General features: G+C 43.7%; 2 protein-coding genes across 6 annotated transcripts in view; one reads left to right on the forward strand and one right to left on the reverse strand.

Annotated features, from left to right (window-relative positions):
* Nucleotides 1-7,446: 7,446 nt before the first annotated feature.
* THUMPD1 (THUMP domain containing 1) overlaps nt 7,447-20,885 on the forward strand; it is a 32,644-nt gene continuing 19,205 nt past the window's right edge. The window contains exons 1-6 of one of the 5 annotated variants that reach the window (XR_007920205.2): nt 7,447-7,757; nt 10,013-10,187; nt 12,375-12,623; nt 13,064-13,487; nt 13,994-14,078; nt 14,863-16,426. Coding sequence is in view for 2 of the 5 variants with exons in the window: in XM_008257825.4 (XP_008256047.1) it covers nt 7,539-7,757; nt 10,013-10,187; nt 12,375-12,623; nt 13,064-13,467 (1,047 nt within the window). In the remaining 3 variants the exon portion in view is untranslated. Of the gene's footprint in view, nt 7,758-10,012; nt 10,188-12,374; nt 12,624-13,063; nt 16,427-20,885 lie in introns of those variants that run through there. The other 4 variants (XR_007920204.2, XR_011384666.1, XM_008257825.4 and 1 more) reach the window with 4 other exon arrangements.
* The window catches only part of ACSM4 (acyl-CoA synthetase medium chain family member 4), a 30,620-nt gene continuing 24,761 nt past the window's right edge, over nt 15,027-20,885 (reverse strand). Inside the window, exons 12-13 of the mRNA XM_002711831.5 lie at nt 20,722-20,841; nt 15,027-17,188 (exon numbers count right to left, since the gene is read on the reverse strand). Coding sequence (XP_002711877.2) covers nt 17,102-17,188; nt 20,722-20,841 — 207 coding nt within the window. The 3' untranslated portion in view covers nt 15,027-17,101. The remainder of the gene's footprint in view (nt 17,189-20,721; nt 20,842-20,885) is intronic.

The following is a 20,885-nucleotide window of genomic DNA, read 5'->3' on the forward strand; positions in this document are numbered from 1 at the left end:
TGTCTGCAACACCAGCATCCCATATTGGAGCTGGCTGTTTTCCTGGCTGCTCCACTTCCAATCCAGCTCCCTGATAATGTGCCTGGGAAAGTAGCAGAAGATGGCCCAAGTCCTCTGAGCCCCTGTCACCCACATGGGAGACCCAGATAAAGCTCTTGGCTTAGTCCTGGCCTTTGTGGCCCTTTGAGCAGCGGACCAATGGATGGAAGATCTCTCTCTCTCTCCCTCCCTCTCTCTGTCTCTAACTCTGCCTTTTGAGTAAATAAATAAATCTTAAAAAAAGAAACCCATTGGCCGGCGCCGTGGCTCAATAGGCTAATCCTCCGCCTAGCGGCGCCGGCACACCGGGTTCTAGTCCCGGTCGGGGCACCAGATTCTGTCCCGGTTGCCCCTCTTCCAGGCCAGCTCTCTGCTGTGGCCAGGGAGTGCAGTGGAGGATGGCCCAAGTGCTTGGGCCCTGCACCCCATGGGAGACCAGGAGAAGCCCCTGGCTCCTGGCTTGGGATCAGCGCGGTGCGCCAGCCGCAGCACGCTAGCCGCGGCAGCCATTGGAGGGTGAACCAACGGCAGAAGGAAGACCTTTCTCTCTGTCTCTCACTGTCCACTCTGCCTGTCAAAAAAGAAAAAAGAAAAAAGGAACCCATGAATTGGTTCATTGAACATAATCTCTCTTTGATTTTCCCCCCATTTTACAATGTACCTTGTAGACCTTTCCATGCTAAGACCTTTAGCTATAGTAATATTTTGCTTCCTATCTTGTACCCTGCTGATGCATCTGGGTAGCAGCAGATGATGGCCACCCACATGAGAAATCCATATAGAATTCCTGGTTCCTGGCTTCAGCCTTTTGCAGCCATTTGGGGAATAAACTAGCAGATAAAAGACCTCTCCTCTTCTCTCCCTCTCCCTCTCCCACTCCCTTCCCTCCCCTCTTCATTCTCTCTCTCTCTGCCTTTCAAATAAATAAATCTAAACAAAGAACCTAGACACCCCCCCCCCACACACACACACACTGTCAGATTTACCTTCATAGAAGGTAAATACCTTTTGAAATTCAGATTCTAGCAATGGTGGGATGAAACAGATTGGAGGTGGCAAGGATCCAGAGATTAGGACACTTAGCAGAGCTGAGTAGACTGCACATAGCAGCACAAGAGCCAGGCCAAATGTGACTTTTCGTGGCCAGCACTGTGGCACAGCGAGTTAACCCCCTGGCCTGAAGCACCGTCATCCCATATGAGCACCGGTTCTAGTCCTGGCTGCTCTTCTTCTGATCCAGCTCTCTGCTATGGCCTGGGAAAGCAGTGGAAGATGGCCCAAGTCCTTGGGTCCCTGCACCCACGTGGGAGACCTGGAAGAAGCTCCTGGCTCCTGGCTTCGGATTGGCCCAGCTCCAGCTGTTGCGGCCATTTTGGAAGTGAACCAGAGGATGGAAGATCTCTCTGTGTAACTCTGCCTTTCAAATAAATACAATAAATCTTTAAAGTTCACATAGGAGATCAGGCTGTTGGGTAAGTCCTTCACATAGCTTGTGGGTATAATGAAAGTGCAAGTGTATTAGCCGGCGCCACGGCTCACTAGGCTAATCCTCCTCTTTGCTGCGCCGGCACACCGGGTTCTAGTCCCAGTTGGGGCGCCAGATTCTGTCCCGGTTGCCCCTCTTCCAGGCCAGCTCTCTGCTGTGGCCAGGGAGTGCAGTGGAGGATGGCCCAAGTGCTTGGGCACTGCACCCCATGGGAGACCAGGAGAAGCCCCTGGCTCCTGGCTTCGGATCAGCACGGTGCGCCGTGCTGGCCGCAGCGGCCATTGGAGAGTGAACCAACTGCAAAGGAAGACCTTTCTCTCTGTCTCTCTCTCTCACTGTCCACTCTGCCTGTAAAAAAAAAAAAAAAAGAAAGAAAAAAAAAAAGAAAGAAAGAAAGTGCAAGTGTAACAAGTGTTGTTGACCAAGGCTGCATAGCCAATGGAAGACTCGGTATGACATTCAATAAAATGTGAGGCAAAAACTTGCTGGTGGGGGTAAGGCATGCAGGTGTTACTTTATATTTATTATTTCAGATTATTTTAAAAATTTATCTTCCTTCTGGTCTTCTTCCTAAAGGGATTAAACTTTAAATAAATCACACATATAAAAGACCCATTGAAATAAGAGACTGAGAGACAAATTATGAGAATACAAGGTCAGATTGAAACATGGATGGATACTGGTTCTAAAAAATAAGCATCAGTGAACCACAGCTGTTCCCTCAAAATAGCTTTTAAGTGCACATTGATTGAAAAGTGACTGCGAGCTAAGCACTTGTCTTGCCTGATCTTGCTGATGTGCTTATTATTATCTCCATCAAAAATGTTTTTTAAGGGCCGGCGCTGTGGTGTGATGGGTAAAGCCGCCGCCTGCAGTGCTGGCATCCCATATGGGCACCAGTTCGAGTCCCGGCTGCTCCACTTCTGATCCAGCTCTCTGCTATGGCCTGGGAAAGCAGTGGAAGATGGCCCAAGTCCTTGGGCCCCTGTACCCACATGGGAGACCTGGAAGAAGCTCCTGGCTCCTGGTGTCAGATGGTTGCAGCTCTGGCATTGTGGCCAATTGGGGAGTGAACCAGCAGATGGAAGATTCTATCTCTCTCCTTCTCTCTCTGTGTAACTCCAACTTTCAAATAATTAAATCTTTAAAAACAAAACATTTTTTAAGCTAACGAAGAAACTGAAACTTGGCTTGGATAACTTGCTCAGAGTCCCACTACCAGGACATAGGCAACCAAGATTAGAACTTGATTTTACAATTTGGGCTTCTAATCATACATGACACCAACTCTGAAAGTAGCAGTACTTGGGAATTAAGTCAGATAGACTGGGGTTCAGGGTCAGGGCATCTATCGCCTGAAGATGCCAGTAATTTAAGAATAAATCAGGAAATCCTAGAAGGGAGAAAGGTCAGAACAGAAGGTCTCCTACTAGGAGACAGGATAGCTTCTGTACCCAACATAGAGTAGAATTTAAGTAGCTTTAACTTTGAAGGTTAGAAAGAGAAAAAGAAAGGGAATCTAGAATGCACCCCCCCTACTAAGCCAAAGGCCCTTCTGAATATATGAAGTAAATAGGCTAATTAGAATAAAAGGTAACTCCCTCAGACTTCCTTCATCTATCCCATGTGGTGCCAAATAGTCCCTTCTTATATAACTCCACATTCCTTCCCTAAAAATACACTCCATATATAGGAGCCTCAAGAGAGATTTACACACCACATTATAAAGTTCTTGGTGCCCGTTAGTAGACTCCAGGCCACTATCCACGACTAGTAGGTAATGAAAGGAAATTTCATCTGAGCAAAAACTTTATCAAAGATGGTCCAGGATTGCCAAGAAAATCTCTCTTAATGAAATAAAGACATAGTCATAAAGAAAAAAAAAGACGGAGAATAATGAAAAATAAACAAAAGCTGGGTTACTGAGAGTTGGACTTAGAGCCTGGTTTGGGGAGGAGGTAAGTAAAAGCACCATCAGCAGATGATAGGGCCAATTAATATAATTCTAACATTTAGACTGAAGGATACAGGTTTGCCTTTTTCTCTCACCTAATTGGTAAATTCCAGGCACAGTTAGCAACCATTAAATACAGTGAATTTTGTTCCAGTTTTTCAAATATGACTCATAATTTGCAACTCTAGCATGTGGGACTCATATATGTTTGGGACACAAACTACTTAGTGTAACGTTTTGTTGTATGCTACTCTAGGGTCCTAAGAACAGGGGGTGGGCTCATGGACAACAACTGTAACCCAACCAGTAGAACAGAGAAATTTGCAGGGAGCCCAGTGCCCTTTTCTTGTTCTCTGGCATAGGCTCAGGACTTGGGCCTATTTTTCCTCTTACTAGCATGAGTTTTAACTTTTTTCCTTTATTGAGCATTTTTTGGCTTGAAGTCCATTTAAAACATTTTCTAAGTGCCTCCTACAAACCAGGCACTAAGCTAGGTACTGAGTTAGAATTTCACCCAGCTCTCTCTCTGCCTGCTGACACCACAACAACGCCAAGCTAATAAGGTTGTTCTTTACAAGCAGTTGAGGGCTTCTAGAAATCTATGCCATGCAGTCTCTACCAGTGAAACTCTGAAAAGTAGATACATGGAGGCAAAAAGTAAGGTAGTGATTCGTCTTTTGGAAATAGTAGTAGACCAGGGGTTAGGACCCAAGGCTATTTATTGGCTGTGAGTTCAGTGACTGTTTCACAGTATCAGATTTGCTATTTTAGGATTTTGCAGTAACTCATATCTGGCAACAACTTTGTATCTGGGGAACAGTTGGGGAAAGTGTGGGAAGCACTTGCTCCTCCTAACATTCTTCAAGAGGGGTATCATTTCCACTATTAAGAAAAAAGATAATATAGTAATGTGATAGTTGCTGAAACTATGAATAAAAGGACCAGAGAGAAAGCAGTGTGAAACACTTAACCCCAGCCAATGTTCTTGGTTGTATGTCAAATAGAAACATATTCTGGAAAATTTATGTGGAAATGACATTTGCTGGAAGCCTTTTGGGTAGTTGACAGAAGTAAAGGGAAGACTGGGAACAGGTGCCAATGATGGGTGGGGGAAGCCAGAAGGCTGGAACCAGCGTCAACATTCTGGCAAGTGTGCCACGGTCACCACACCTGGAATGGCCGCTCAGCTCCTGACACTGGACTTCAGAAATCACTGTCAAAGGCAGAATGAATTTCAAACAGGCCTTGCGTCTTTACATATTTGCTTTCAATTCTCAGTCTCAGGGCATCCAACTGTTGAAGCTGATGTGCCCACACCACAGACTGGGGAGAAGGGCTCTGCTACATTTCAAGCCTCCATGGTACAAGGTGGGGACCTGCCTTCCACTCAGAATCACTTCATGGTAGATTATCCCCCCAAAAGGAAGGGGGTCATTTGTGAGACAAACAAGAATGTTAACCACAATTTAGACCAAAACTACAGAGAAAACAGTCATAGGAGGCCTCCATAGTCTTCCTCTGCTGGTAACAGAATCTGGTTATTTCTCTGCCTTTGCCCTTAGAATAACACTGTGACATAAAACATGTCTGGAAAAGCCCTGCCTCAAGTAGTTTCTTATGAAATCACCTCCACAATTGGCCAGAAGGGAGGGTCCCGAGAAGGAAACTGATGCTTTCCATTTGCCCTCGTCTGCAGTGTGGAATGTTAACAAGTTAACATCTTATTATCAGGAACTCTTAACTACACTAATTTAAGCAAAAGAACATAGTAAAAAATAGGGGTCGGTGTTGTGGCGCAGTGGTTAGCCCTAGCCTGAAGCGCCAGCATCCCGTATGGGCGCTGGTTCCAGACCCGGCTGCTCCATTTCTGATCCAGCTCTCTGCTTTGGCCTGGGAAAGCAATGGAAAATAGCCCAAGTCCTTGGGCCCCTGCACCTGTTAACCAAAGAAGCAAAGATGAAATAAATATAATCATAGATAATGAAAAAGGCCAGTTAACCATGAAGTTCAGCATCAGGCTAACTAATTTTTCTATATAAAACTGAAATAAACATGTCAGTAAAATGTTCATATTTTGTTTTTTTAAACGATTTATTTATCTGAAAGGCAGAGTGATGGAGATGGAGAGACAAATCTATTTTCTGGTTCATTTCTCAAATAGCCCTAACAGCCAGGGCTGGGCCAGCCTGAAGCCAGGAGCCCAGGTTCTCCTGTGGGTAGCAAGGGCCCAAGCATTTGAGCCATCCTCCACTGCCTTCCCAGGCACATTAGCAGTGAGCTGGATCAGAAGCAGAGCATCAGGGACTTGAACCAGTGATCTGATGTGGGATGCAGTCACCCTTGCAAGAGGTAGTTTGACCCGCTCCACAATGCTGGGTGCTACGGAATTCTTCATTTGCTGACCACAAGCAATACACTGCCAAAGGTGCATCCTCAACAAGCTGGCTTCTAGTTACATGAAGCATAAGGAAACGGATTCCTGATCCAGGATCAGGCCACTAACTCCGAAGGGACTGTTAACCTGTCTAGACGAACTAATGGACTTTTTTTTTTTTTTTTTTTTTAACAGGCAGAGTTAGACAGTGAGAGAGCCTTCCTTCCATTGGTTCACCCCCCAAACGGCCGCTACAGCCGGTGCACTGCGCCGATCCAAAGCCAGCAGCCAGGCGCTTCCTCCTGGTCGCCCATGAGCTGCAGGGCCCAAGCACTTGGGCCATCCTCCACTGCACTCCCTGGCCACAGCAGAGAGTTGGACTGGAAGAAGAGCAACCGGGACAGAACCGGCGCCCCAACAGGGACTAGAACCCAGTGTGCCAGCGCCGCAGGCGGAGGATTAGCCTAGTGAGCCGCGGCGCCTGCCCACTAATGGGCTTTTAAACACTTTGGGAACAGGCATGGAGAAAACATGAAAGGGTATAATTCATTGGAGGAAAGAAGATAAATATTTCCCCTTATATTAATGAAGATTCTTTTATACTTGTGTGGATTTCCAGGCCATTATTTGATATCATCATTGCTTTTCCATAACAGTCACGGAATGCAGAGCTGAGAGATCCTGATCGTAGAGTAAGTAAGCAGTTGATTCTTGATTCCCTGTCATCCACTCCACATTTCTGGGTCACTGAATTAGACAATCCATCCTAGGGCAACCCTCTTTCGGCTCCTAATGATTTTGTTCAAAAGTGAGGAATGTGACTTTCCTATCCAAAGTTCACTTGGAACAGTTCACTGAAATATCATTATGACTCCTTATGACATCCATGTCAAACACAAGTGTGAAGACATTGAAAGGTATAGTATTTCTGGTACTAATATAAACACTTTACAAGTTAAAAATATACAGCTCCCACAGTGATGAGTTTTCAGTGATAATTAAATTTTCCCAAGTTTGGCCAAGTGTCCCTGTACGAGTATTTTAAAATCGCTCATTCTGACAGGCCCCTCAGCCTTCAGAGTCCCTTGCACGTTTCCTATTTTTCTAGTGCATCGGGGTCCTGCAACAGAGCACAGAATAAAGTCTACTGAATACACGCTTTTCGAGGGAACAAAATCAAGTAGGTGATTTAAAAGCTCTCACTGACTTCTAAGAGAAACACTGGCCTTATAAAGGCAATGAATGGCGTCTTGCTCTGCTAACGGCCCCAACCTCAGTACTTCAATGACAAGCGCGTGCTCATAGACGCTCAATAAATAATAACCGAAAATGAGTGAACATGAATGAAACAGTTGTTTGCAACCAAGATCTACATCCACTTAGAGTCCAGACTCCACAGTTTACATGCGGGCCGCACCCGGGTTCGGGGATATCCTCCCCTGTGGGGCGGTGAAAGCAAGCCTGTCAATCCGCCGAGGCGCGGGACACGGGCGGGCCTCGCGTCACCTCCCCGCGGCCCGCCGTGGCCGACCGGCATTAGGACCCCGCGCAGCACAGGAAGAAGTTGGGAGGCGGACTCAGGGAGGCTGTCGCACGCACTTGACGTCAGCAGCCCGCGCCAGCGGAGGCGAGGACGCCCACCATCGTGAAGAAAGGCTTATCATTCGCCTCGGCTCAGGGGCGCCATGGCAGACACCTGCCAGCCGGGCAGCGGGAAGCGCAAAGGCAAGGCGCAGTATGTGCAGGCCAAGCGGGCTCGGCGCTGCGATGGCGGCGGGCCCCGGCAGCTGGAGCCCGGGTTACAGGGCATCCTCATCACCTGCAACATGAACGAGCGCAAGTGCGTGGAGGAGGCCTATAGCCTGCTCAACGAGTACGGCGACGACATGTATGGGCCTGAGAAGGTGCTGGTCCAGGGGTGGGCGTGCCGGCTGGTGGGCCCGTGAGGGCGGAGGGGCGGAGGGACGGCGGGAAGGCCGGCTGCCTTGGTACGCATGCGCGCGATGTGGCGCGTGCGCAGTGACGGGAAAGCGCCGCCTCGCCTGCATTCGCTCGGGCTCTCGCCGTCCTGCGTCGGGGTCCCGGCGACTCGCCCGTGAGCTTGAAGCGTCTTCATCTTGGACTTGACTTTGTTCAGTAGTAGCGCCTATTGCGTGCTTCCTGTGTGCCAGGCGGTGTGCTGAAGCTCTTTCGGAAACACGAACACTTCTCACGACAGTCTTGTGTGAAGTTGCCTGTTGTAACGTGTTTGGCCCAAGTAACCCTCCTACAGTGGGTTTGGTGCCAGTTCTGGTTACATTGCGAACAAACGTAAAGATAGATTAAAAAGTAAACATTTCTGTGCCGTTACCACTCAAGTTCTCATTGCCCCGTCACCGTTTGCCGCTCATTATTTTGGAGTTTTAGAACCTGGGCCAATGCACTTACGTACTTCTCCAGGAAGAGGAATTGCATGGGTGGGATTTGAATTCAGGTCCATCACTTACCGCTCTGGGACCTGGACGTGGGCGCTTTACTTAATTCTACTGGGTTAGGCTTAAAAAGCGAATAATGATAGTACTTTGTAAGGCAGATTTAGAAAGGGGCTGACGCTGTGGTGTAGTAGGCTAAGTCTCCTGTTGCCACGGCATTTCATATGGACGCTGGTTCAAGTCCCGGCTGCTCCTCTTCTGATCAGCTCTGCTATGGCCTGGGAAAGCACTACAAGATGGCCAGGGCCCTGCACCCACGTGGGAGACCCAGAAGAAGCTCCTGGCTTCAGATCGGGGCAGCTCCGGCCTGTGGGGTCACTTGGGGACTGAACTAGTGGATGGAACATCCTCCTCTTTGTAACTCTACTTCTCAAAAAAAATTTTTTTAAAGAATTGTGTGCATAAAGTAATGGATACTTCAAAAAGTTTATGGCCGGGACCGCGGCTCACTAGGCTAATCATCCGCCTGCGGTGCTAGCACACCGGGTTCTAGTCCTGGTCGGGGCACCAGATTCTGTCCCGGTTGCCCCTCTTCCAGGCCAGCTCTCTGCTGTGGCCCGGGAGTGCAGTGGAGGATGGCCCAAGTGCTTGAGCTCTGCACCTGCATGGGAGACCAGGAGAAGTACCTGGCTCCTGCCTTCAGATCAGCGCGGTGGCCATTGGAGGGTGAACCAACGGCAAAAAGGAAGACCTTTCTAACTCTGTCTGTCTCTCTCTCTCACTGTCCACTCGGCCTGTCAAAAAAAATTTTTTTATGAAAAATGGAATTAATTTATTTTGATGTCTGAAAATTTTAACATTCATACATAGTGTTTTTGTTTTTTTTTTTTTTTTTTTTTTTTTTGGACAGGCAGAGTGGACAGTGAGAGAGAGAGACAGACAGAAAGGTCTTCCTTTGCCGTTGCTTCACCCTCCAATGGCCGCCGCGGCCGGCGCACCGCGCTGATCCGATGGCAGGAACCAGGAGCCAGGTGCTTTTCCTGGTCTCCCATGGGGTGCAGGGCCCAAGCATCTGGGCCATCCTCCACTGCACTCCCTGGCCACAGCAGAGGGCTGGCTTGGAAGAGGGGCAACCAAGACAGAATCCGGCGCCCCGACCGGGACTAGAACCCGGTGTGCCGGCGCCGCTAGGTGGAGGATTAGCCTAGTGAGCCGCGGCGCCGGCCTCATACATAGTGTTTTTAAAATACACATTTTGCACCAACTTTTTGAAGGCCCCATGTATGTGTGGATTTCAAAACTTTTTTGCACCAGAATTATTTTTAAATTCCACTTCCCACAAACGTTTTGAGGTAAACTCATGCATGCTGGTATATAATAAAGGCTCCCTAAATGTGTATAACTATATTTGGTCTAGTCTCGCCAAAAGGAGATTGCCATGTATCTGGCACCAAGACACCTACCTATAGTATTAAGATCAGTCCTGAAATAATTCAACTGGTGAGCATATTTCTCTATGTCCCAGACTGCCACAGTGCTTCGGAGAACACTTTGGAATTGTGTGTACCGCAGTCTGAGGAAGCCCCTTCTTCCTCTGCTTGTTGAAGGGAGTGGTGTCTCAGTCTCAATAAAAAGCTTTATAGTTCAAACTGAGCCATCTGCCACTGGGAGTTTCATATAAATAGTTAATTGTAGTGTTTAAGCATGAGCTGTTGTGTCATTTCTGCTCATTAATTTTGTGCAAACAGTTTACAGACAAGGATCCACAGCCCTCCGGAAGTGAGGGAGAAGATGATGATGTGGAGGCTGCCCTGAAGAAAGAGGTTGGCAACATTAAGGCATCTACGGAGATGAGGCTAAGAAGATTCCAGTCAGTGGAAAGTGGAGCAAATAACGTAGTGTTCATCAGGACACTTGGGATAGGTGGGTCTGACTAACACCCCTCAGGTGTCTTAATTTCATGGTGTCTGGACATCTGCCTGTCCTAGGGAACATTTCTTAGCATGTGGCTCAGTTAGTCATTTGATCATGTCCTCTGTACGTTGTAGTAGTACTAGGCATATGGAGCCATAGAGTGAGTTGGTGAACTTGTACACTATGTGGTTCTGGGATTCCTTCCAGGTATGAGATCTCGACTTCTGTACTAACTTAACTGATGAATGAATGAATTTTTTTTAAGACTTATTTTATTTATGTGAAAGGCAGAATTACTGAGAGAGGGAGAAACAGAGGGAGGGAGAGCTTCCATTGGATAGTGCACTCCCCAGATGGCCACAGCAGCCCAGGCTGGGCCCGACCAAAGGCAGGAGCCCAGAACTGCGTCTAGCCTCCCATGTGGGTGCAATGGCCATCTTCCAGCGCTATCCCAAGTACATTAGCAGGGAGCTGAGTCAGAAGTGGAGCATCCGGGACCCAATCCAGTGCCCTCATGGGATGCTGGCATCACAGACAGCAGCTTTACCCGCTATGCAACAACACCGGCCCTGTTTATTTTGTTTTTGTAAAATGTGTAGTGTTTAATGTTTGTTGTTCTGATATTTGCCGTTATAGAGGAAAACAGTAGCAGAGTGTTGCAGTTGGATATTATAAAATTTTAACTCTAGTGTCTACATGAACAGTTTTTTACTAAAGATTTTTTAGTTTCATTTTCCCTGAACGTTTTTTAAGGTTCATTTATTTAGTTTTATTTTTTGAAAAGCAGACTGACAGCCATATCTTCCATCCACTGGTTTATTCCCCAAATGCCAACAACAGCTGGGGCTAGGCCAAGACAAAGCTCAGAACTCCATCAGGCTGTCCCACATTCCTGACATGTTTTTAGTAAAAGCTCTAATAATGATGAAAAGTTAAAATATTAGATATGGTGTTAGGGGCCGGCACTGTGGCCTAGCGGGTGAAGCCACCACATTCGGTGCCAGCATCCCATTTGGGCACAGGTTCAAGTCCCGGCTGCTCCACTTCCGATCCAGCTCTGCTATGGCCTGGGAAAGCAGTGGAAGATGGCCCAAGTCCTTGGGCCCCTGCACCCACTTGGGAGACCCAGATCTCCAAATTGCCGCTTCGGATCGGCGCAGCTCCAGCCGTGGCGGCCAATTAGGGAGTGAACCATCGGATAGAAGACCTCTCTCTCTTTATTTCTGCCTCTTCTTCTCTCTCTGTAACTCTGACTTTCAAGTAAATAAATAAATCTTTTTAAAAAATTATATAGATAAATTGGCCGGCGCCGTGGCTCAATTGGCTAATCCTCCACCTGCGGCGCCGGCACCCCGGGTTCTAGTCCCGGTCGGGGCGCTGGATTCTGTCCCGGTTGCCCTTCTTCCAGTCCAGCTCTCTGCTGTGGCCTGGGAAGGTGGTGGAGGATGGCCCAGGTGTTTGGGCCCTGCACCCGCATGGGAGACCAGGAGGAGGCACCTGGCTCCTGGCTTTGGATTGGCGCAGTGCGCCAGCCGTAGCGGCAATTTGGAGATGAACCAACGGAAAAGGAAGACCTTTCTCTCTGTCTGTCTCTCTCACTGTCTAACTCTGCCTGTCAAAAAAAAATTATATAGATATGGTGTTAGTATATAGTAGGCACCAAAGAGATATTAATTGGAAAAAATGATTCAAAAGATTAAAAAATTTTTTTAAATTTTTTTTAAAAATTTTATTTATTTTATTTGAAAGGTAGAGTTACAGACAGTGAGAGAAAGACAGAGAGAAAGATCTTCCCTTCTTCCCTCCACTGGTCCACTCCCCAAATGGCCGCAATGGCCGGAGCTACGCTGATCCAAAGCCAGGAGCCAGGTGCTTCCTCCTAGTTTCCCAGACAGGTGCAGGGGCCCAAGCACCTGGGCCACCTCTACTGCCCTCCTGGGCCACAGCAGAGAGCTGGACTGGAAGAGGAGCAGCCGGGACTAGAACCTGGTGCCCATATGGGATGCCGGTGCCACAGGCGGAGGATTAACCTAGTGCGCCACAGTGCTGGCCCCTAATTTAAAATTTTTAAGAGAACTTATTGTCAACCTGAGTCACTGCCAGTGAAAATTTATTTTAGAGAATTTCAAGAATCTTCAAAGTGTTGGAGAACTTCTTGGCTTACTTGCCTCTTCTGTGTTGACTGTTTTCTTTTAGAACCTGAGAAATTAGTTCATCACATTCTCCAGGATATGTACAAAACCAAGAAGAAGAAGACTCGAGTCATTTTGCGAATGTTACCCATCACAGGCACATGCAAAGCTTTCTTGGAGGATATGAAAAAATATGCAGAAACATTCTTGGAACCCTGGTTTAAAGCTCCAAACAAAGGGACATTTCAGATTGTATACAAATCTCGAAATAATAGTCATGTAAACAGAGAAGAAGTTATAAAAGAATTGGCAGGTACATTTCTTGATTATTTTACATAATTGTGCAAAACATTTTTAAAGTTTTTCTTTTTTCCTTTTTTTTAAGATTTAAGGTTTAACATTTTTGAATATAGAACAAGTAGATAAAATGACCTTAGATAATACCAAGCCTAACATTTCAATATGATGAATAGGAGATTTTCTGGTAGTTAGTCTTTTCCAAATCAACATTGAATTTTCTTAAGAAAAAAAGTACTCTTTTTAAATGTCTCAGGATTTTATTTTTATTTGTTTATTGAAAGGATTCAAGAGATTTGATTGAAGTCCACATAGAACTGTGAACTAGTATTTGTTCTCTCTTAACAGTTCTCAGACAGAAGGGGATAAAAGGTTGTTTTTTTTGTTTTTTTTTTTTTTTTCTTCAGAGTTAATGGTATCCTTCTTGGGCTAAGTGTTTTTGTATTTTTCTTACAGGAATAGTGGGCAGCCTCAATTCGGAAAATAAAGTAGATCTCACCAACCCACAGTACACAGTGGTAGTAGAAATCATCAAAGCTGTCTGTTGCCTGAGTGTTGTGAAAGATTACATGTTATTCAGAAAGTACAACCTCCAGGAGGTGGTGAAGAGTCCTAAGGACCCATCACAACTTCACCCAAAGCAAGGAAATGGGAAAGAAGCAAAGTTGGAATCTAATGACAAATTAAATCAGAGTGACCCAGCAGAAGGGAGAAATAACCAACAGGGGGTACCAGACAGTAGTGAAGAGAAAACAAAACCAGTGACAGAGACTCAGGTGGTACATGAGGGAGAAACTAAACCTGAACCTGCAAGTCAAGTCACAGATGGATCTGAGTCAAATGCACCTGATGTCTCATAGGAGGTAACTGGGTGTTACAGGTGGGTTTCTCAATTGGAGTTCCATGTAAAATTGTGGCTAAAAATGTTTTTGACCTTTGCGTGCCACATTATGCTCTTAAAAATATGACTTCTCGTGCAGGCAGCCCTGTTAACATTTCTGTTAGAGATCTTTCAGTCTTATATGGCAGTGTGTTAGGGTCCAGATGCTACTGTAAGGAGGGTACCTCCTCATATTAGGAGGATGACATGGTCCCTCATGATGACCTTCCCAGCTTCCCCTTTGGCACTGCCAGCTGACCCAGGGGAGTGCATAAGCTCTCTGAAGTGAAAAGAATCTTTGGGAAATTTTCGTTGTAAAGAAGGAATTTTTAATGTCCCACAACTCAGCTATCTTCGACCACTGTGTTGTAAATGTTGCAAAAACATAGATTGTGTAGGTTAGAAGTGAATTATTTGGTGATGTTTTTGTATTTTGTATGCATTTAATTTGTTACTATGTCTATTTTTATATATTAACATTTGTTTGTAACAAACAAATCCAACAGTTCATTGCTGCAATTTTTGAAGGCAAGATGTGAGGTAGAAGAGGACCATGCCAGGCATAAACCCACAACACTGCTGACTGACAAGGTTAGTGATTGAGAGTTAGTTTTTGAGTTACTTTAATATACTACAGAGGACACAACGAAATTCAGTCTTTACAATGAAAGCTACTTCTACAGGGTTTTGTATGGAATCATAACCCAAGTTGTCATATGCCATCATGCTTTGTCTGTGGCACGTAACTTAGAAATCTAGTAACTGTCCCATTAATTAAAAATCACAGCCATTTGACAAGTAAGGATGTTGGCTGTTTTAATGCATTTTGGAATATCAAAAGTGTAAAACTTTTGTTCAAAAACTCTTAAAGGTTTAGGAAGCAAATTATTTAGTAACAGTACTTATTCCAAAGAAGAAAATTCACATGGGCGGTGGGACTAGTAATACTAACTTGAAAACATCAAGATAAGACGCAGTACAAGAGATGGAAGACTTTGCTCTTAGTTTTTCGGGTTGACTTACTGAAGATTTGTCACACGATACTAAAGGTTTTGTGTCGATAACTAGAAAGCCACATCTTCTCTATGATCCCTCAACAAATTCAGTGAGTATTTGCCGTGCTGTAGCATTTGCAAGATTTGTAAATGATGAAATTTTAAAAAATTTAAGGGCTTTTTCTTCTGCTAGGAGCCATCCTAACAAAGGCCAGTTATACTTCATGGTGTAGCTCCTCTGAAAACCAAGGGTCTGTCATCTATCCTGGTGCCCCATCAATGACTGGCTTCATGGCAACTTTTGCCTTCATTTTAAAACAAGAAATCCTGACACAGACATTATAGCACACTGCTTTTTTTTTTTTTTTTTTTTTTAACAGAGACGCTGATATCAAAACTTGGAGATGAAATAAAGTTAGTTCTGAAAATGTTAGAGAAATGGTTAACTCCATTAAAGACCCACTTATGCAACAATGTTTTAAGAAAACCCAAAACCCAAACATACATCTGCTCCATTGAGAAATCTAGTGATTTCCCAGAGGAGGGCTTCTTGCAGGGAGTTTGAGTTGAAAGCTAAACTGCAAGAGTACTTGAAAGAAAACAGTAAAACAGTAGGCTGAGCTTGCTCAGTGCTGTGAAAATAAGAATGGCTATGGAAACCAGCTGATTTATCAGACATTTTCACCGTGAATACATAAGCAAGTTTGAGAGAAAGCTTTTTCTTAAAGTGACAAGAATTTTAGATCTGAAAGGAAACTGAGTCTCGAAAAGTCATGTCAGCAGTCGCCAAGGGGACTCTTGAAAGGTTTCTGCAGCAGCTTGGGCTTGAAAATGAAAAATACATTAAGCTTCAAACCCACCTGGGAAAACAACATAGCCGAATTAAATAGCATAGCCTCTCATTTCCCAACATGAGTGAATGAGGAACTGAATGAGGAACTCCTGCAAGTCTTCTGCTCAGCATGAGACTTTGTCTCTGAAGGAAGAGAAAGAACTCAGTCCTTTAAAAAGTTAGGCAGCAGGATAGATGTTAAGGCTTCTTGCACAAGTGACTGTTAATTCAAAGGCTGGTGAACATGGGACTGTGTTTCTGTCCTAGCTAATGGTCCTGTTAGGTAAACCAGACTAGAAGAGTTTGGAGGAGCAGAGAGAACAGGTAACACCTTGCTAATGCAGATGGGGAAGGACCTTCCTTACTATCTCCAGGTATTTACAATGTTAACTCTTGAAGAGGATGCAGTCCCCTTGAAATGCTAGTAAGAGTTACTCGTATCATTTGCAAGAACAGGGAAGATAGGATTTTGGTGCCTTCGTCAGTGGCCTTGCTCCTGCCTCTGAGACACAGATACTTTTTATTTTGATAGTGCAAGACAAAAGGACTCTGGGAATAAAATTGGCCATGTGCCTACACAACATACAGCTCTGTGGAACTTGGTTCCTTTGCTTTGTGAAGCTGCTAGTATACAGAATGATTTTCACGTTATTGTTTGTTTTAATTGCCTTTTGTATTTATTTGTATTTGGTGAAACCTGAGTGTGACACAAGCTGTTCTTCCCCAGCAATAGAACGCTGCATTCTGTTGGAGTGTGAATTTATTCACTCAGAGATTGTTCTTGGCTTTGTCAGCTGTTTCTTTTCACTGACATCTCAGTGTATTACTTTGTAAATTACAAGATTCCAGGGTAGGAATTGAGTGCTTTTTTCTGGTTGTTGTTCAGTTTTTTATTTTAAAAGATGAAAAGTTAACAAAACAAAATGTTTTGGTTTAGTATACTTGCGTTGCTCTTTGTAGGAAACAGTGTTAAACTTGGTCTTTTAAACATGTTTTTCCAGGGCTAACCATGATTTTTACTTGTATTTTGCTTTTGGTATGGCCAAATATTCAGCTTGTTTTTCATAACTCCTGGTATTTTTAGAAAAATCAAAATAAATCTGTTCCTTAAAGACTGGTGTTCTGTACTTTTTCCTTATTTCTGTGTCTTAGTAAATCTCTTGTGTTTGTATATCATTATAAAAAGTGTTTGCTTGTGAGACTATCAAAGAAGTCATGTAAATGGTTCTAAAAAGCAGATACAGAAAATGTATTATTTATTCTTGTATAATTAATACTCTGAAATAATCCAAGTTTCAGTGAATTTGCTTCAAAGCAAGTTATAGTAATTCAGTATTTAATTTCATTAAATTCACTTCCTGGTCTTTGAATTACCTGTACTCCTTAATTTAACATTAATATTTTAATCCAGCTAAAAGTTTTAGTCTCAAAGATGTGTTAAGCAGAAAAATTCTGTCTTAAATATTTCTCTTAGAATAGTTATTCATTTTATCTTTAATTAATCAGCTATAATGAAAACAAATGAAAGATTCATGTACAGTGTCCATTGCTAAGTAATAATTTGAGCCCACTATTTTAAACATTACTGATCATTGGATTGGTCATCATTATAACAGTTTTCTTCCCAAGTATTTTTAGAGTTTTTTTCCCTTTTTATATTTTGGCTAAGTACAGAACAAAAACTGGAATTTTCAACTAGGAGAAATCTTAAACATTTTAACAGAGCAGTCGCTGAATTAAAAGAAAACAACCATGTTGGTACTTAATCCTTCCATTTTCTGATCAAGCTATCTTCTTCCCCATTCTTGATCTCTTAAAACGTTGCGTTTGATTTTCCCAGTGATTGTCTTTGGGAGTTCTTGAACGAATTCCACCTAATTCACAGAAAAACATTATGAGACTCTTGATTGCATTTTGCCTTAACTGTCAGCACAGTAGCAGAGAGCTTTTATGAACCTGAGGCTATTTTGAGAGTCTATAGATTGTCCTAGCCTAAGCTCCCTGAACTTTGTAGACATGAGAATCTTGTTCATTTATATATAAGGACGATGGTGAAATACCACCAAATGGATTTGCACTGCAAATTCACTTATATGCTTTGCTACAGTCCTTTCCCCTGGATCAAACTAGACCTAGTGCCTCTGTGGTCCTTTGAAAATGGAGGTTTTACTTAAAGGCAATTAGAAGTTCTTGGCTTTTGAGTTTAAGAGCTGGGTCTTAAAAGTTCTGAGAGGGAAATTTTTAACATAATTTGGAATATATATGATGTTTCTCATGCTGTAACTTGACCTTAAAATCCTCCTTGTTCCCCTGTGAAGGTAAAAGATGCTGTCTTTTAAAATGCCCTCAAGAACAAACTGTTGAAATCCTTACTTAAGGTATACTAAGCTGATCTTCTGTATATTAAGATAATCGAAAATGAATCTTGATGTGAATGGAAGGGGAGAGGGAGTGGGAAAGGGGAGGGTTGTGGGTGGGAGGGACGGTATGGGGGGGAAAGCCATTGTAACCCATGAGTCGTACTTTGGAAATTTATTTTCATTAAATAAAAGATAAAAAAAAAATAAATAAAATGCCCTCAAACATTTCTGAAAACCAAAGGATCACTGCTCAAAGAATTTAATGGAGAAAGTGTTAAAATGGTTGAAACCAATAAATAGAAATGAACTTTTCAACCGTTAAAACCTCGGTTCATGGGGGCTGGTGCTGTGGTGTAGCAGGTAAAGCTGCCACCTGCAGTGCCAGCATCCCATATAGGCACCAGTTCAAGTCCTGGCTGCTCCATTTCCAGGCCAGCTCTCTGCTATGGCCTGAGAAAGCAGAAGATGACCTCAAGTGCTTGGGCCCCTGCACCTGCATGGAAGACCTGGAAGAAGCTCCTGGCTCCTGGCTCCTGGCTCCTGGCTCCTGGCTCCTGGTTCCTGGCTCCTGGCTTTGGATCTGCTCAGCTCCAGCTGTTGTAGCCATTTGAGGAGTGAACCAGTGGATGGAAGACCTCTCTCTGTCCCTCCCCTGCATACCTCTTCCTCTCAAATAAATAAATAAATTTTAAACAACAACAACAAACCAGTTCTTAGTTGTATTACCCAGGTCTTAGGTGAAATTAACTACCTTTTGATGAAATGATGCTAACTGGAGATCAACCAAAAGGATTTTGGCACTAGAAGGAAACAACAGTGCCATCTCTGTGTCTTGTATAGAATTATTCTTAAATCTTATGATGGTTTCAGGAAAGATTCCACAATTCCTTTGGGTACTACCCTTTTCCTGCCTTGAGTGTGGTCACTTGAACTTTATTAAAGGCACATGCTTTGAGTTTCTAAGGGTACTATGGCCAGGAGTACTAAGATAATTCTTATGGAATAGGCCCAATTAGTCCTGCAGTGACTGAATATTACAGAGTTGATTTAAGAATTCTACATTATCTATATTCTGTATTTGTAGTGTCCTAATACAAAACATTTCAAGATGAAAATTCTTAGAGCTAAACAAATTGATGGCCTCTAACTATATAACATGCTACTATAAACTCAAAACCCAATAAAGTCTAATACAAGGGGTCTTTGGAGTTCCTAGGAAATGAATGTAACAAAAGAGCTATACGTGATTTTCATTTTTTTTTTTTTTTTGGCACCAAAAAATGGGTACTAACTTGTTAAAACATTGCTGAACAGTATCTAGTTTGAGACATTAAGAAGGCTAAGAATTTATTTTGAAAAGGACTCATAACAGACCAACATGAGTTCAGCTGCAATTGAGGTAAGAACAAGCATCAAACTGTTGGTGAAGCTTGGGTAGAAGAATGGCAAAACCATTGGTGGCTTCCAGAAAGTTTGTGGTGACAATGCCCTAAGGAAATCAGTTTACATTTTAAAAATGAATGAAATGGGGGCCAGCGCTGCAACATAGTGGGTGAAGCCGCCCCCTTGTGGTGCTGGCATCTGTTTGGGCCCAGCTCCCTGCTAATGCACCTGGGAAACCAGCAGAGGATGGCCCAAGTGCTTGGGGCTCTGCACCCATGTGGGAGACCTAGATGAAGCTCCTGGCTCCTGGCTTTGGCCTGGCCCAGCCCTGGTCATTGCAGCCATTTGGGGAGTGAACCAGTGGATGGAAGATTCCCTCTCTCTCTCCCTCTTTCCCTTCCTCCCTCTCAAAATTTTTTTTAAAGTGATGATGTTGAAGATAAAGCCTTTGGGGGCAGACCATCTACATCAATTTGAGAGGGAAAAAAAAAAAAATCTTGTACCTGCCCTAATCGAATAGGGCAGACAGTTCACAAAAATAATAGCCAATAGCTCAATGGATATCAAAACTGTGCCCAGATCAGTGGCAGACAACAGAAGAGCTTTCAATGAAAGTTTTCAACAAGCAGGGTCAAGATCCTGAAGCAGTTCTTTAAGAATTGTGACTGGAGGGACTGGCATTGTGGTGTAGTGGATAAAGCTGCCACCTGCGACACCAGCATCCCCTAAAGGCACCAGTTCATGTCCCAGCTCCTCCACATCTGATCCAGCTTCCTGCTAATGGCCTGGGAAAGCAGTGGAGGATGGCCTGAGTGTATGGGAGACCCCAGTGAAGCTCCTGCCTCCTGATTTAGCCTAGCCCATCTTGGGCCATTGCAGCTGTCTTGAGTGAACCAGTGGATGGGAGATTTCTCTGTGTGTTTTTTCCCCTCTCCCTAACACTGTCTTTCAAATAAAAAAAAAAAAAGTATTTAAAAAAAGAATTGTGGCAGGAGATTAAACATTTACAGCATGATCCTGAAGACAAAGCACAATCCAAGTAATGGCTACCAAGAGGTAGAAGTGGTCCAGTCAAAGCAAATGCATACTGGTCCAAAGCAAAGGTCATAGCAGTAGCTTTTGGGGATGTTCAGAAATTTTGTTGTTTTGTAGGGCCAAAGGAAAAAAATCTACCTATTATGAAAGGATTTTGAAAAAGCCAAAGCTTTAGCAGAAGACTGCCTCAGGAATCTTCACCAGAAAGTCCTCAACCACACAATGCCCCTGCTCACTCCTCTCATCAAACGAGGGCATCTTGTGAGAGTTAAAGGGGAATAATCAGGCAGCCACTTTAGAGTCCTGATTTAGCGCCTTCTGACTTCTTTTTGTTTCCTAATCTTAAAAAATCTTTAAAGGCACCCATTTTTCTTCAGTTAGAAATGGAAAAAAAAAAAAAAAAAAAAAGACTGCACTGACAGATTACCAGGACCCTCAGTTCTTTAAGGATGGACTAAATGGCTGGTATCATTGCTTACAAAAAGATCTCAATCTTTATGGAACTTATGTTAAAAATAGTTTACATTATTTTTAAAATCTTTTAATTCCACTTTTCCACAAACATTTTGAAGCCCCCTCATATTAGCATAATAGTTTAGTAACACAAACTTAACTTTTGGACCACTTACCTTTCTTGGATATTTGTAAGGTGCAGTTGATTTTTTAACATGATCCTGAAGCTCAAGAGTTAATTCCTCTAGATTGGAGGATTTAAAGGGTGCTGATAAGACAACAAAAGCTTTCACCACCTGCAACAGGAAAGTCAATTTATGTTACTGTCTTTGTTTTTCAG

Source organism: Oryctolagus cuniculus, chromosome 19, assembly GCF_964237555.1.
Source record: "Oryctolagus cuniculus chromosome 19, mOryCun1.1, whole genome shotgun sequence".
NCBI classification, from domain to species: Eukaryota; Metazoa; Chordata; class Mammalia; order Lagomorpha; family Leporidae; genus Oryctolagus; species Oryctolagus cuniculus.